This window comes from Pithys albifrons, chromosome 2 (assembly GCF_047495875.1).
Source record: "Pithys albifrons albifrons isolate INPA30051 chromosome 2, PitAlb_v1, whole genome shotgun sequence".
NCBI lineage: Eukaryota > Metazoa > Chordata > Aves > Passeriformes > Thamnophilidae > Pithys > Pithys albifrons.
In genome coordinates, this window is record NC_092459.1 from 108,874,977 (window position 1) to 108,891,944 (window position 16,968).

The window sequence follows — 16,968 nt, forward strand, 5'->3', positions numbered from 1 at the left end:
GTTTGGTTTTTAAAATAGTGTGGCCAGTAGGACCAGGGCAGAGATCCTTCCCCTGTACTCTGCGTTGGTGAGACCACACCTTGAGTATTGTGTTCAGTTCTGGGCCCCTCAGTTCAGAAAAGATCTTGAGGTGCTGGAGCGGGTCCAGAGAAGAGCAACAAGGCTGGTGAAGGGACTGGAGCACAAGCCCGATGGGGAGAGGCTGAGGGAGCTGGGGGTGTTTAGCCTGGAGAAAAGGAGGCTCAGAGGTGACCTCCTCACTCTCTAGAACTACCTGAAGGGAAGTTCTAGCCAGGTGGGGGTTGGTCTCTTCTCCCAGGCACTCAGCAATAGGACAAAGGGGCACGGGCTCAAGCTCTGCCAGGGGAAATTGAAGTTGGAGATCAGAAAAAAATTCTTTCCAGAGAGAGCAATCAGGCATTGGAATGGGCTGCCCAGAGAGGGAGTGGATTCCCCATCCCTGGAGGTTTTTAAATTGAGATTGGCCGTGGCACTGAGTGCCATGATCTGGTAAAGGGACTGGAGTTGGACCAAGGGTTGGACTTGATGATCTCAGAGGTCTTTTCCAACCCAATTGATTCTATGATTCTATGATAAACAGGGACTCTCTATACACTGGTCCTTGTAACATCTATGAGAAGAAAATCCTGCAGAAATGGTGCACAGGTGCAGATGATGACAGATTTCCAGGGTCTCTCAGCTTTGGGGGTGCACAGTGGGGGTGCCATTCCCAAACCCCTGGTCAGTGATGGAGCCTGAACAGGTGAGCTGCACTCCGGGCACCGCAGAGCACCCCCCTCAGACCGAGGGATGCACAGGCAGTAAAGCAGGCCTGGGTTGGTACAGTGTCCTCTGTCAAACTACAAACAGCTGTTTGTACCATCAGCCTACTTAAGGGGAAAAAAAGAAATAAAAAAGCACATTCTGTTCACTGTTTTTATTAAGATTTGACGCAGGAATAGTTCATAAAGATTACTAATGCATATTGACAGAATCACAGATTAAGCTGAGTTGGAAGCACCCACATTACAAGCAAGCTCTGCATCATTTGTGTCTCTTCACAGGCAGCAGGCACAGGAGTACAGAATGTGTTACTGCATCCTACCTACCCCTTATAAACAGACTAAAGTTGCACAAATCAATTAATGATTAATTACCCAAATTTGACTAAAAACCAACTAAACTATAAAGAAATAAAAGATAAGTCATAGGATAAAATTAAACCAGCTCCATACAAGACAAAATTGATTCTGTGAAAATTTCTCCTTTCGAAAGAAAGTTTTCTGAACCACAGCACACAATTTATAGATACATCAGTGTCTTCATAACATTTAATGTCCATGCAGCATGACATGACTGAAGCTTAGAAGCAAACAGTGAAAAATTAGCAATGCAATTTAAAAATAATTTAAATCCTGTATTAATCTTCTAAACTACAATTTTAATTGTTCTTACTTACAAATACATTTTTATCTTTTTTTAACTCTATTATAGATTTCTCATACTCTACAAAACAGCTTTTGATCATCTTCATTCCATTTCAGTATTTTTTGTAATGCTTTATTTTATTCCTGAAAAATCTTTTATTTTTATTCCCTTGGACCACAACCCAGAAGAGGCTTCCAAAACAGTTTCAATTCTAGTATTTCTAGGATTAAACCCAGCCATTATATAGTTAATTTTTCTTACATAATCTTACACATTTTTGATATTAATTATATCACACAGACTTAGCTAAAAGAGACAAGATTTTGTAATAAGAAGTGGAAGTCAATGCACAAGATAAAAGAAAAATGTATCATAGAGATGATAAAAAGAACTTCAAAAGTTATTAAAAATGAAGTGTAAAAACTTACCTAATATTTTTGTTTCTATAGATGGCAATGTAGTAAAAGAAAATCCCATCCAAAATACAGCTAGAGAACACAGCCAGCTGTTAACAGAGAATAATTCATTTTAAAATACAAAAAAAAAAAAAAAGAGAGAGAATTCTGGCAGACTACCCTTCAAAACTACCAGTTGCCTTGAAAAATAATACTTAATCCCCAGAAAATGGAGATTAAAACATCCTAATACTTCAGTGTGTTGCTTAATTACCAATTTCTACGTAATTCAATATCCTTTGACTGCAAAAATTGTAAAGTGTGTTTGAAGAATCAGCCAAGAGCCCAATTCACATACACCCTAAATTTCCATTACTTCATTTGCACGTAATGTTTCCATTTCTGCAGCTTTTTGGCTTAAAGTGCTACACAAAAGACTCATACTAACAAAACATGGGGAAGAATTATAGAATATTAAAAAAATTATAGTTAAATTTTGCTTGGAAACTATTACAGTTTAACAAGTAGAAACAAAATTCAAGCCATTTAAGAAGGAAATAGTAGAATTGTTAAGCTTGGTTAACTTTAAAAATTACAACATTCACAAAAGGTTACATTTTACAATATTTTTAGCTAAACCAGCACAGAGGACAATTCAGTCTATCTTGGACTAATTATACTGGGAACAGATTGAAAATAAACTGGCAAACAAAAGCATTTACACGTGGCTTTGCATCACATTCATAACAAATCACTTTCAACACAAGGTAACAACCAGATTCCTTCTTATCTCCAACAGCAAATAATAATTCAAGGAGCACAAACTTGGGCAGAAAAAGACCAAGAACAGAAAGAGTCTTTACCTACAGAAGAAAGTTTTAAAGTTTCAACTTAAGCTCGTGACTGAAATGCACTAACTCCATGCAATCTGCTGTGCTGACACAGACAAACCAGTTTACAGCTTTGCTGACATAGATTTAGCTGAGAATTGATAAGGAACCAACTGAAACCAAACCAATTATCTTCAGTGGAAATTACCATATGTGGGTCCACATCAGGTTTAGTGTACATTTAAATCTTAAATAATCTTAAGTAGTGTTAATTAAGTCTGTACAAAGTCCAGGTGCAGAAGAGGTTACAGTCACCAGGGCAAAGCATCTGAGGGCACAGACTAAAACAAACTCCCTCCTACTCACCAAGGTTCTCTACACCTCACAGCAAGCCAGACCTCAGCTTTGCTTGCAGCTGTTTGGCTTCAAATTCATCCCCAGAAGGCTCCAATCTTCATCCATATTAAAAAAGTACAGTTATTAACTGTTAAAAATCAGTACAGGTTGGCATTTAAAATAAAACTACGTATGACTGTACCTCTTCCCCTCTGACACTGCACTTTTCTGTACTGCAGAAGGTGTTGGGGTTCAGCTAAAGACTCACTCAAGTCACAGGACGTTCTGAGTTGTGGCATGAGCTACAAGACTCACTAACATGAGAACACTTGGCATGACAAGCATAAATATTTACAACGTACACCCTCTTATTTCTGTCCCAGGACTAAAGAACAAATTGCATGAGTCTACAGGCTGTTTTAGATTGTTTTAAAAAATCTACTTCTATCTGCACTAGGGACTAGAGTAAGATTTAAAACTAATCCTGCAGAAAAATACTGGTTCAAGCGAGACCTCATTGAAAAATAAACTATAGAATCTGTGCAGTAAGGAATTCTGTCACGACCTGAGGGAATAGAAAAATCAACTGTGCCATCCAAGACTCTCTTTTAGAGCATAACCAGCACAGCTCATGAAGCTGCATTTTGTGAATGTATTTATGCCAGTATCAGCCTCACTTTAAGCCAAACCAAAGGAATTTACTTCACTCAGCAATTCAAAATGCACGTGAAGGAGCAGCTTTATTTTTTGTACAAGAGGTAGCTAGTTTACCAAAGCAGTTCTAGCAGCAGGACAGCACAGGTAAGCTCTCAGATCTTCCTAAAAACAAAAGGGCCAAACACAAGCCGAGAAGACTCCGTGAAGTGTGAAGCACACTCTGCACCATCTCCCGCGGGGCCGAAGGAAAAAGTGAGCGAGGAGGCGAGAGGAGATAACGGGACAGCCACGGAAGCCACAGGATAACGGGCTGAGTTCCGGGGACTCACCGGCACCTCCCCAGAGCAGGCCGGGCAAGGAGCGCGGCGCGGGGAACGCGGGGGGAACGTGAGGGAAACGCTCTGCCCGCCCCCACCGCGCCGGGCCCGGGGCTCCCGGGGAGGGCCCCGCCTGGGAAGGGCAGGGCCAGGCCGCGCACTCGCACCCACCGAGCGCTCCGAGGGCCGGGGCGTGGGGGCCACACCGCCGGGAATGGGGCCTGTCCCGGAACCGCCCCCCGCTCGTCCCCACAGCAACCCCCGCACGCCCAGCCCTGCGCATGCGCCGCCGCCGCCATCGCCCCCCCCCCCCCCCCCGCCCCTTCCCCGGGGCGCCCGCGCTGCCGCAGCCCCGCCCGCCCCGCTTCGCGCGCACGCGCAGCCGCCCCTCGTCGCTTCAATGAATGGGGTAACGTGAGGGGCGGTGGCAGCCAATGGCGAGTGGGGGCGTGGCAAGCCGCGCCCCGGGGTTTGCCGGGAGTTGTAGTTCTTTCAGGGAGTCCTGCCGTGCGGACCCGTGGCGGCCGCGACTACAGCCCCCATGTGGCCGCGCGCGGGCGGCGCGCCCCGCCCCCCCGTGGCTCCTGGGCGCAGCGCCGCCGCGGCCGCAGTCGCGCCGCAGAGGTGACCCCGAGCAGCCGCTCCGCTTCCGCCAACATGGTCGGTACCGCGCACCGCGCCGGCCCCGCGGGCATCCGCACCGCTTCCATTCGGGTGGAGCTGGGGTGGGGGCTCTGGAGGGCGGAGGTGGCCGCGAAATGGCGTGTGTGACAGGGGTGACCTGGAGGTGGCCGCGGACGCCGGAGCAGCCGGGCCTGTCGGTCGCCCAGGGCTCGCCGCAGCCCCCCGGATGTCGCGCCTGGGTGACCTTTCAGGCGGGGCCGTGGAGTGCCAGCCTGGCGGTGTCCGTCCCCCGGCGTGGGGATGCGGGGCCCTGCGGAACGGGAGCGTATCCTTGAGCCCTGCGGGCGGCCACGTTGTCTCTGAGAGGTGGGAAAAGCCTTCTCCTTAGTCCGTGAGACCTTAAAGGCTTTGGAGCGGCTCTGTCAGCTCAAGGGGAAGCGCCTGGAAAACGTGTTTATTGTTTAATCTCTGCTTGCTGTCAAAAATCCAGTTATCTGTGCAAGCTGTCCCAGTCGTCAGGGATTCCCCCTCGTTCAGGTGATACAGGTGAAGTGCAGCGCTTTGTTGTTCCGCAGCTTAAATACACACATATATGCACACCCAAACCGGCACAGAGACTTTGCTTTCCTTTCTAATTGTGAAAACATCTCAATGTTCTCGAGACTCAACACCCTGTTATTCAAACCTTTTAGTATTTTGCTGTAGAAGGGATGCCTGCATGCTCTGCAACATGACTTCTGATTTCAGCTATACCCTAAAAAATACCAAAATCTGTCAAGTTTCTTTGTCCTGCTTCTGTGTTTAAAGTATGGATTCAGAGTAGTGACCACAAGACAGCAAGTTTTAGTTTGTACTTGAGCTTTTGAATCATTGGCTGACGTGAATGTGCTGGTCCCAGAGAGAAGTGCTGGTTGTGATTTACTTTCATGTCCAGGTTTTTCAGAATGTCACTGTTGTTATCTTACCTCTGCTTTTCCATTTATGCATGTAGTGGTGAGCAGAGGCTTTATATTCCTGAAATAAATCATCTGTCTATCAATGCAACTGCAATTAGCTAAATGAAGTAAAGTGAGGGCACCTGTGTCAAGGTCATTTCTTAAGGTAAGAATGCCTTTGGAATTCGGTCTCTGAGCCGTGGTGCTGGTGGCTTTCCTTAAGTGCACAACTGATACTTTCTACTGCACTTCCAAACATGTTTATTGTCACCATATCTCTGCTTTAAAGAAGGGAGAGCAAAGGGAAAGTTTCTTAGGCAGACTCTAGACTTTTGAGGTGATAAAGTTTATCTTAAGGCTTAAATCATCTTTGTCAAGCAAGGTGGGATAGCTTAGTTGGCCTTAGTATTCAGGAATAATGTTAAGTTGATGCTTTACGGACAGTTAAGTTTATGAGCAGTAATATTTACAGAGGTCTTTCATAACTGTAATTAGCAGTGCAGAGTAGATAGGATGTTCTTGTTGCAGCATTTCGTAGGTTGTGGGTTATCTTTTACTTACCTTTGTAACCTCCTGAATGAGTTTTGCAGTGTAGAGCTGTTTGCATGCATGGCACTGATATTTGAGGTGTGCTGATATCAGCTGTAAATCGCAGACATGACTGAGGCCCTGAGTTCTTTGGCCAAAGTGTGTGGGGAGGGCAATAAGCCCACATTAGATATTGGAAGCTTCACTTTTATCTATCATAGTTTAGGAGGAGGAGAAATCCTACATGTTTGCTGAATTAGGTGAAGAAGCGTATCTGGAGAGGCAATATTCAGTTTTTGGTTGTTTTATTTTTTCCTCATCCTTTTTATCATTATCTTTGTTACTCTTTTAGTTTCCTTAAGCTGTTTTGCTGTACCTCAGCTGAACGTAGTTTGGGGAAGGCTTTGAAACAAAATCATTCAGTTGGTTGTTGTTTAATTTGCCCTCTAGTTCTTGTATACCTGAGGATGAATAAAGGTCACCCCTGTAGTTACCACAGCATGACAGAAGCCTTGCAGGAGCCAAGTCACGGGGTGGAGTGCCTGGACGTGAATGTGTGTTGGACCTACAGCTTCCATTGGGGAGCTACTAATTCCTTTAAACATCCAACCTCCAAAAGCAGCCTCAGATACTCCACGGCACCGATTTTGATACGTGATACAAGTTGGTTGGTTTGGGGTTTTTTTGGTGTCATCTGTATTTTGCAAGAAGCACAACTCTTTTGGCTTCTTAATCTAAGTTCTGAATTTGAGGGAGCATGGAAGTTTTTTTGATACTAATTGCTCACAATTGATGCAGGCTTAAAGGGGTTTGGGGAATATATGGAATTCAATGTACTGAAGGTTTGGAGAGTAAAAGCAAGTAGGCAGCACTCCTCATTTTATTTTGGCTTATATTTTTTCCTTCTCCAGCTCCAAATGTGGGGAGAACAGGAAAAATGGTAGTAAACAAACATAATTGTGGTGAGAAGGTGGAGCTGAGCCATGACCGAAGGTTTTTTGGTGTTTGTTTTTTTAAAAAAGGCTAAATGCTGAGTTTATCCCTGGGGAAAAAAAAGTCCTGTCTGTCACCTTTTTATTTTCCACTCTTTCCTCTCCTGTTGTTATGCTAAACACTCACTAGAATGCTAGTGGAGAGATTGGCATTTTTTATGTTTAAATCAAATTGGCATATGAACTGCATATAGTGGGAAGAAACCCTCATTGATTTTTCCTCCTTTTGTGACACTACTTTAGGAAAAAGGGCCTTAAAATATTTGTTCCATTCACTGAAAAGTCAGAAATCAATTTACAATCGATTTTTAGGTACAATATAATATAAAGAAAACATGTTCTGCTGTAACCAGTGTGAGTTCTGGAGCAGCACAGGATCACTTTTTAGATGCTGCCGATGGGGGGTTTTGCCAGGCTGAGGTTTTGCAGCACAGTAACTTTCTAGTACTTATTTTACTAACTGCTGTGGTTGTCTGCTTTAAGAGTATTCATTGTTCCCTTAATGTAAATAAAATGCAGGATCTCCTTAAAAACATGCTGAAAAGCTTGCTTTAAAATTTTATACACATCTTAATCTGTGCTGTCCATCATCATTCAGACATTATGGTGCATTTCCTTACTCAAGAATACAGTACCAAAACCATTTTTGAGATTTAAACCAGCAAGAATTGATCTTCTGCCTTCCTTCCCCCTCTATGTGGAGTTTCAGTGAGGGATGAGGCTCATAGGACAGATTGAAAAGAAAATAATGCAGTTCAAAGCTGTGTAACTGGTAATCATTTAACCAGATATTTCAAGAACCATTGCCATAATGAAGGCAAAATCAGGCCAAGTCTGACTCTGCAAGTTCAATAGTTTAACTTCATCACTTATGTTCTCATTTTATCTAGTAAAGATTGGGTAGGTGGCCTCATTTTTATAATTATGTAAGGATAACTTGATGCAGCTGTGCTTGGCTGGTCACTTTTGCAGGGAGGATACACTCGAAGCCCAAAATGGCTTTCCTATAAATATCAATGACAGGAGTGTTGGTTGGAAAGGATCTCTGGAGGTCACACGGTCTGCCCTCTTTCACTCCAAGCCTGAAGGTTGTCCAGTCCAGCCTGACAGCAAAGCTTCTGCTGCTGATAAACAATATCATAGGTGTGCTTTGATCGGGATCTTCAAAACTGCCATGTGTGAAGGTTGTACAGGCTCTCTGGGTACCCTGTTCCACTGCAGAGGTACCGTGTAACCAAGAATTTTTCTCTTAATTTGTAACCATTGCACCCTTTTTTGCCCTCTGCCACTACTGGGAGGTGCCGGAGAGTGTTATTTTTGTAACACTCTGTGAAGGTGTAAGAGGCTGGAGTGACATCACTCCCTGTCCTCTGCCTTTCCAGACTATCCCCAGCACCCTCAGCCTCAGCTCATGAGCTCAGGGTGCCAAAACTGAACTCAGTATTCCAGCTGCAACATCACCAGCACTGAGTGGAATTGCCTGTCTTTGCTGTACAGGCTATGCTTTTCATAATGTAGCTCAGGATGCAATTAAATCACTTTTTCACATTCAGTTGTGCCTGGTGTTTTGTCTGTATCTCAAGTGATAGTCTTTTAATTAATTGGAAAAGTGGGCTTGGCATTCCAGCAGACTGATCAGAGTCTGTCTGTTTCAGTCCTAGCACAATCTGTCCCAGCCCTATTGCCTCTAGAAAAAAAATAAAAAAGGGAAGTAGGAAAAACAGGCTTACAAAATACTGAGTTATGAATGTCCTTTGGCATGTGCTCCATTTTCATGGGATCATGTGTTTGAAGGGACTTTGAAATGTCGCCTGGTCTACCCTCCCTTGCAATGAGCAGGGACATCTTCAACTAGGCCAGGTTGCTCAAAGCCCTGTCCAGCTTGACCTTGAGTGTTTCCAGGGATGGAGCATCTACAACTTCCCTGGGCAATTGTGCCAGCATTTCACCACCCCTATTGTAAAATATATTTTCTTATCTAAATCTGTCCTCAATTTATAACTATTACCCCTTGCTGTTTCTTAACAGGCCCTACTAAAATGTTTGTGCTAATCTTTCTTAAATTCCCCTTTGAGTATTGAGGAATAAGGTCTTCCTGGAACCCTCTCTTCTCCAGGCTGAACAACCCAAGCTCTTTCAGCCTTAAATTTTCAACATTGAATAACCTCTGGATTTTCCCAGATCTTAGTTCTGCTTAACAAAATGAGTGTTTGCTATAGGCCAAGCTGTTTTTATCTCTTTATTTGCAATATAGCAACATGTTTGCAGCCTTCTCCCAGTCTCTTGGAGTTTAGGGTCAGTTTGAGAATAGACAGTTGTGTTGTGGATAGTGTGTCTGTATTTGTCCATAATGCAGCTTTTGTCTGTGGATTTGTTAAATTACTGCCAAACAGTTTAGTGGGGCAGTAGTTTTAAGTCCACTAAATTCTTTGGTTTCTGGCATTCAGTAAGTCTTTGGTTACAAATAAGCATTCAAAATGCCTGATGGAAACAGCCCTCAAAGTCAAAAGAATCTGAAAACCAGTGAAGTGTCACAGCTGGTAAAGCTTTTGTAGTAAATTTGAAGTATGAATGAATAGTCTAATGAGTGGATATTTGTTGTATTGTCTTAAGTTGAAAAGGCAGTGTTGTTAAAGGGAGTACAAAGTTATTCAAAGACATTGTTATTCCTGGCATTTTGGAGGTTTTTACAGGAGCAATTCTTCAGGATGTTTTTGCAAGTGTGATCTGTTTCTGTAAAAGCAAGTAGAGAAATTGCTGGTGGTTCCTGGCAGAACAAAAGTACAATCCCTGGAGCTGGGGCCGATCTGCATTTAGGCACATGTTACCATCCAGGTTAAACAATCATAACCTTATTGCAGTAGTGTTAATTTGTAACACGAGCTGGTGTGAGCCCGCGGTGTGTAGCTGTGGGTAAGGCTCTGATTTTCTTGCAGGGTGAACCTGTCAGGGTGCTGGTGACTGGAGCTGCTGGGCAGATCGCTTACTCCCTGCTCTACAGCATTGCCAAGGGGGATGTCTTCGGCAAAGACCAGGTAACTCTCACACTGAATTACCACTTGTCTCTGCTGCACAGCACTAGGTGTCAGAACTGCACTCCCTGAGGCTGGTTTTGTCGTAGACACTTAAAGGGATTTACCAATATGCAAGTAATTTCTTCTCTAAGAGGGGAAAATGGGAGTCCTGCTCTGTTGCCCGAGCTTTCAGTTGTTGGTTGTTTGTTGAAGTTGCTTTCAGTTGAAGTTGTTTGTTTTTTGTAAATGGGTTTTAAATCTTGCGCAAGATAATAGTGTCTAGCAGACTACAAGACAAAATATATTTTCAAATCAGATTATGCCCATCTTGCAGTAAACCTTTTCTTTCTTTACAGCCTCTTATTCTTGTGCTGCTGGACATCACTCCTATGATGACTGTACTGGAAGGTGTGGTGATGGAGCTGCAGGACTGTGCTCTGCCACTGCTCAGAGGTGGACAAAAGAATTTTTTCTTACACCTACAAGATGTTCTAGTACAATTGTTGCATTTATGAATTCCTGTACCTGGTGGGACGTTTAACAGACGAAAATATTAGATGATCCTTCCTTGGTTTTGTGTTTTATGGCAGATAAATTAATTTAACTTAGGTTGTAATTTAGGAAGAATGACATCAAACGAGTTTTGTGAAAAGAACTGACAACACAGATACCTGGGTATTGATTTCTGTCATCTAATTGTGGGGTTTCAGCCTGGACAACAAATTGTCAGATACTTGTGCATATCTGCATTGTATTCTGGCTCAGTGCTGAAATAGCACTGAACCTTTAGGTATGCCTTTGCTAAACTAAAAAAACCCAACATAATTTTAGTCTTTAGAAGTATCTTCTTGATAAAGACACAAAATTAAAAAATCATTCTAAGTCATGTAAACAAGTTAAGTTCAGATAGTTTAAACAAGCAGAAGAAAGGAAGCAAGCGGGTGTTACTTACAGTATTAGAATATTTGAACAAAACCCATGTAGCTACAGCTCTTGTGCAAATCAAACCTTGGATTTGAATTGTTAAAGGGAAAGGAAAACTTCACTTGTGTTGGTACTTACCATTGAAACTTTTTTGTAAAAGTGAAGAACAACACAGACAGATAGATAGATAGACAGACAGAGAGATACACACAAAATGTGTATTTTTATGTAGATTTTTCCTGTGTTTTCCAATTTAGATAAATATTTGTATATATAAACCATTTACTAGCAAATATTTGTCTGTGGAGTTAGGGCCAAATGACTATACTTGTATTTTTGAAAAGGGATGGTGGTGGTATTGTCTGATTAGATTGTATACAATTTATGAACAAAAGAATATTCCAGTTAGTGCTATGCCATGAGGATTTATGTTACTGAAATTTTTCCCCCCCCTTTTTTTTAGAGGTCATTCCAACCGACAAGGAGGAAGTTGCATTCAAAGACCTTGATGTGGCAATTCTGGTTGGCTCCATGCCAAGGAGGGAGGGCATGGAGAGGAAGGATTTGCTCAAAGCAAATGTGAAAATTTTCAAGTCTCAGGGTGCAGCCTTGGACAAGTATGCCAAAAAGACTGTCAAGGTGAATATAGAAACTAAATTTAAATCAGTAACTCTCTGTTATGCAGAGATCTAAATATACTGTTGAATGATACTGCGCAAGCAGGAGCCTGCTCAGTGCAGGCCTTCCTTTCCTTAAGCCCTGGAAAATACACCACAGCCAAAACCAAAGCCACAAAACCATATTAAAAAAAAGCAGTCTTTTGCTCGTTATCTCTCTTCTCTGGGAGAACTGAATTATCTACATGCAGCTGCCTACTTCGTATCCATCTGTGGTTTTAACAGAATGGCCCTTAACTTCAGTATCAGTATGGAATTACAGTTGCACAAAAAGTCAGCTTTATTTAGGTTGTTTGCATCTTGTTCTTTGGAGCATTGGAAGATTTTAATTGTTCTCTCTCAGATTCCTTCAGCACAGTTAATGGGATCATGTGGCTGCTCTCCCATTGCTCTTAATCTCAGACCCAGACTCTGACTGTGCTTTGTAACTGACTTTTTAATGTCTACTTCCTCTGCTGATGAACTTCCTACTGCTTCTAAGGACTTGTTTGCTTCTTTATCCAGTTGGAATAAAAACTATCAATATAACTATTGCAGAGTAGTGGAAAATTTACTGAACTCACCTTCAAAGGGGGAGATACAAAGGGAGGTTTGCAGATCAGCTTGTGTGATTGAGAGTATATGGAGCTTAACATTACTCATTTGAGGCACAAATGGAGGATGAATGAAAATCAGTTTTCCATAGCAATACACTGATCTAAGTTGAGGCAGTATTTTACTTCTAACTGCCTGTGAACATTAAGATAAGTAACTGTTCTGGCTTTCTTAATTATAAAGCAATTATATAAAGCAGTGTCAGCCAGACTAAAGAGTGTTTAAAAGTGGTTGGTGAGGTCACTGTGGGCTGAGCAGTGTGCACGTACCTTGCTGTCCCTGTATCTGGTAGCATGAGGTCTGACACCAGGCTGTGGGGCAGTGTACAGATCTCCCTAGAAGTCTTGCTCTCTTTCAAATTTGAATGTCAAATTATAAAGAAAATACCTACCTAGAAAATGTTTTTCTGTGCAGTTGTGGAAGACTGGGTGACTATGAACAACACAGAGAAAACAATCTTGTTGAAGACAACCAAGAGATTTAGAAAACTTAAATTTCGGGTAGCTTCTTTGGAGGCAAAGCAATGTATTTCACTGGAGGGAGTTGTTTTGCAGAAATACCTACTTAATCTTCAAACTTTTCATTTTTAGGTTGTGGTGGTTGGGAATCCAGCCAATACTAACTGCCTGATTGCATCAAAGTCAGCCCCATCTATACCAAAGGAAAACTTCAGCTGCTTAACTCGTTTGGATCACAACAGAGCCAAATCTCAGGTAAAAAAAGGGCCTATTCTGTCATCTCTGCTAAACACAAACAGAGCAATGCTTCCAAAGAAGCCTGTGAATTGAGAAACTGAAGTCAATGCAATGGGCATCTTTAATTTCCCATTAGATTGCTCTGAAACTTGGCGTGACTGCTAATGATGTGAAGAATGTCATCATCTGGGGCAACCACTCCTCCACTCAATATCCCGATGTTAACCACGCCAAGGTGAACGTGAAAGGAAAGGAAGTTGGAGTTTATGAAGCTATAAAAGATGACAGCTGGCTGAAGGGAGACTTTATCCTGGTAAGATATTTGTTTGTTTATATGGTCATTCTGTGCCTGTGCTTTCTCCTGAAATTGTAAACTATGTAACTGACTGCCTTGGTGAAGTCTTCTGCCTCGCTGGAATTAGCCATTTTCACAGAGCTTGTTGCTATCAGTTATTTGCCCTTGAAAAAGTTAAGGCATGACAGCCTGTGTAAATCCTGCTAGAAAAATCCACTTGGAGTTCTAAAATGATTCAGCAAGACGAGTTTTGATCATAGCTCAGATGAAACTTGTCTGACACAGAAGCACCACTGCTGTTTCACTGTAGTGACTTTTTAGGGCAGTTTTCTAGATGAAGTTGGAGGATCCAGTAGCTGTACTCTGCTTGGTGTTGCAATGTTACTGGCATCCAAACAGGCAGGTACAACACCTTAGCCAAAGAAGCTTGAGTTAGGGACAGAGAATGTCTTTTGTCATATGACAGTGCTCTGTCCTGTTTTGGATATGGCTTATTTCAGTTCATACTTGTTACTATGGAATAAATGGTTGACAACCAAAGTTTATGAGCCAGAGTGTAAAGAGAAAGCTGTCCTTGATCCTGCTATATCATACATGGCCAAAGCAGGATGCAGGATTGACCTTCTAGTTGCACTGCAATGCTGGTCTCTGCTGGAATGCTTTACCTAGATAAGGTAAGATTTCATAATTCTTGCCTTCTGGACTGTGCTGTGGTTGGCATAAGGCTTTTACCTAAATTACTAAAAGAAAAAGTATGTGCAGTTTAAGAAGCTATTCTGATTCTGAGAACTGCAATTCATAAACACAAGATTTCTAATTATGAACTTGAGTATAGGGAGGTCTGTTCAACTATCTTCATGAGTTAAATTAATTTTATGCAGTAAATATTGTAGGATTGAGACCTGTAAATAGTTCACATTGTATTTAGCAAAACCCCTTAATTGACAGTGTTGGTGGAAACTACTGTTACTATTGACATGCACAAATTCTGTTGGTGGGAAGAGCTTGAGACATTTGGTTGGTATGTGAGAAGCTGTAAAGCAGGTATTAAGGACTGAGCCAGCCTCTGAAATATTCCATGATGTTCTTGTCTTGGCAGACCTCTTCTGGACTGTATGCCATGTTTGTTTAGTGATAGAACTGTATTTTGTCTGATGAAATTAAATAATTATGTACAATTGTCTTTCTTCAAGGCATTTTCTACAGCCATGATTTTGCTGCTTTACAATTTAGGTGGGATTTTTTTTCTTAATTGCAGACTGTTCAGCAACGTGGAGCAGCTGTTATTAAGGCCAGGAAGCTGTCCAGTGCCATGTCAGCTGCCAAAGCTATCTGTGATCATGTGAGGGACATCTGGTTTGGCACTCCAGCGGTAAGATACTGCTCTTGAGTAAGTGCCTGTTTGCCTAATTTGCTTTGATTACATGCCAGCACTGTGGACCTCAAGTGTGTATTTGTGTTCAGAGGGAAGAATCTGTCTCTGGCGTAAGTGTTCATAGGAGAATACAGGATATTAGGTATCAAAATTTTTCTTGCTTCTAGCAGTGAAAAATATATTAATATCTCACTTTCCTGATTTCAGGGGGAGTTTGTTTCAATGGGAGTCATTTCTGATGGCAATTCTTACGGTGTTCCTGAAGACTTGCTGTATTCATTCCCTGTTGTGATCAAGGTAACTAGGCTGTATTTAAATCCATGTATCTTCTGCAAGACCTACTAAACTATGTGAGCTTGTTAACAGCAGTGCTTTTTGTGTGGCACTGCAGTTACCGGAATGTGGGGGTTTTAGTCTTTCACAGAAAAGATTGTTCTTCACCAAGTAATTTAACTTGGTTGTCAACTAAGTGCTGATAGAAGAGTAGAATCTGACATGACTGGCTGGTGCTGGTTGTGTTCTTTACCTGAAACAAAACTAACTGGTGCCTGATGTGTTTTTTAGGGCTGTAAACTTTGTTTCTTAAGCTGCAAATTTTCATTCATGCAGTTTGAATGAAGCTTTTTCTTACATGGTGGGGGTCTTCTTATTTTTTTGTTTTCAATCAGGACAAGACCTGGAAGTTTGTTGAGGGTCTTCCTATTAATGATTTTTCTCGTGAGAAGATGGATATTACTGCTAAGGAGTTAGCTGAAGAGAAGGAGACTGCTGTGGAATTCCTCTCCAGTGCATGACTAGATCACGAGGAAATACAAAATCATTTAAGAGTGGAAGAATCTAAGAGTCGTCTTTAGGTCTGCTACCACACACTATTACTGTATCCAAGTCAACTGTCTGTGGCCATTGTGCATTTTAAAGTTCATAAGCTTACTGGTACTGTTGTGCCTCTTGAGTTATTAGCAGCAATGTTATTAAAGAAGTAAAACTAGTTTGTTGACCAAACTTTTTTGTCTTTTCAATACTAGTTGCTTTCTGTGTATGGTACAGGATAATTGTTTGCCTCGGCCTTGGCTACTAACGCACAATCCGATTAGAATTTGGCACTACTGGAACACGTCCTAGTCCGTGATCACTTCAGCATCCCGTGGCTCGACTGAAAATGAAATTAGAATGCCAGTAATTCTCCTTGAACCAGTAGTTCAGTGACTCAAGTCTATCACTGGACAGACTTCAAGTGTATACAGTTCACTTGGGTTATGCTTACAATGTTTGTCAGTAGAACTATTAAAAATTGCTTAATCACATAATGGCTAAGAGGAATCTGTTGCACTTTATTTGCATGTTTTAATGATGTAACTAACAGAGTTTGATAGTAGAAGATTAAAAAAACCCTGAAAGCCTATTTTAAGAAACCAAGGGAAACTAGTTTTAAGAAGCTTTATTGATGACTAGCACTGCCCTTTGTCTCAGTTCCCGAGTGTCCTGTTCTATTAGAAGTTTTTGCCTTGTAATCAAGTAAATCTCGGTCTGTCGTATCTGGAGTCATCTCATTTTTTGGTTTGTTGTTATTAAATGAGGATTTGAAAAATAGAACTTCTTTTACCAAAAGAGCCAAAGGTTAAACTGAATTTTAAGCAAATTGAGGGGTTTCTTTGAGGATTTATCAACAAGAATATAAAACAAATCGGCCATCATCAGTAAGCTTATCTGTAAAAATAAGTCTGCTCTCAGAACGTTACTGTACCTGTTAGGTACAGTGACAGTGATGCAGCAAAGACTTAGTAAACATAGAGTTGAAAGGGAAAACAAATGTTTCAGAAAATGGGAATGTGCTGCAGCCCAGGACAGCTGGGACAGGGCAGTTAGTGAATGCTGTGAATGTTTATGAAGCAGCTGTTGCAAGGATTTATGTGTTATTGCAGTCTTAGGAATAGACAAGAAGTATACACAATTGTATTTTTTCACTGTTTTTCTCATTCCTCTGAGGCCCTTAGAGTTTAGCCATGGAGAAGTTATCAGAAGAAAATTGCATACATCTGTCTTTTCATGACAGTTTGGGCACTTCTGCAGAAATTAGGGGAGGGAAGGAAAGCTGCCAGCATGATGATTGCCTTTTGGTCTTCATGCAGTCAGTAAAATCTCATTTCAACATGAGCCCAGGGACCAAAGGAATTCATTACAGTAATTACCATGCTACAGCTTATTTTAAAATAATGTTTTATACAGTGACTGTTACAGGAGATAGCTACAGTGCACACTTACTTATTGTACAAAAGCTAAGTAAAGACAAAAGTGCACATCTATGCCTGATACACAAAAATAAGGGATGATAAACCCTGCTGGTGTGCAGTG

General features: G+C 41.8%; 2 protein-coding genes across 2 annotated transcripts in view; one reads left to right on the forward strand and one right to left on the reverse strand.

The window, feature by feature from the left end:
* Window positions 1-4,207, reverse strand: part of WDPCP (WD repeat containing planar cell polarity effector) — a 147,621-nt gene extending 143,414 nt beyond the window's left edge. The window contains exons 1-3 of the mRNA XM_071582045.1: window positions 3,976-4,207; window positions 3,020-3,105; window positions 1,857-1,933 (exon numbers count right to left, since the gene is read on the reverse strand). The gene's annotated coding sequence lies outside the window, so the exon portion shown is untranslated. The remainder of the gene's footprint in view (window positions 1-1,856; window positions 1,934-3,019; window positions 3,106-3,975) is intronic.
* A 312-nt stretch (window positions 4,208-4,519) lies between these two features.
* MDH1 (malate dehydrogenase 1) lies at window positions 4,520-15,936 on the forward strand. Its single transcript, XM_071582046.1, has 9 exons — window positions 4,520-4,623; window positions 9,979-10,077; window positions 10,413-10,509; window positions 11,444-11,619; window positions 12,842-12,964; window positions 13,083-13,259; window positions 14,500-14,613; window positions 14,824-14,913; window positions 15,285-15,936. Exons 1-9 carry the CDS (start codon window positions 4,621-4,623, stop codon window positions 15,408-15,410), a joined length of 1,005 nt encoding a protein of 334 aa, XP_071438147.1. The 5' UTR covers window positions 4,520-4,620; the 3' UTR covers window positions 15,411-15,936.
* Window positions 15,937-16,968: the final 1,032 nt, after the last annotated feature.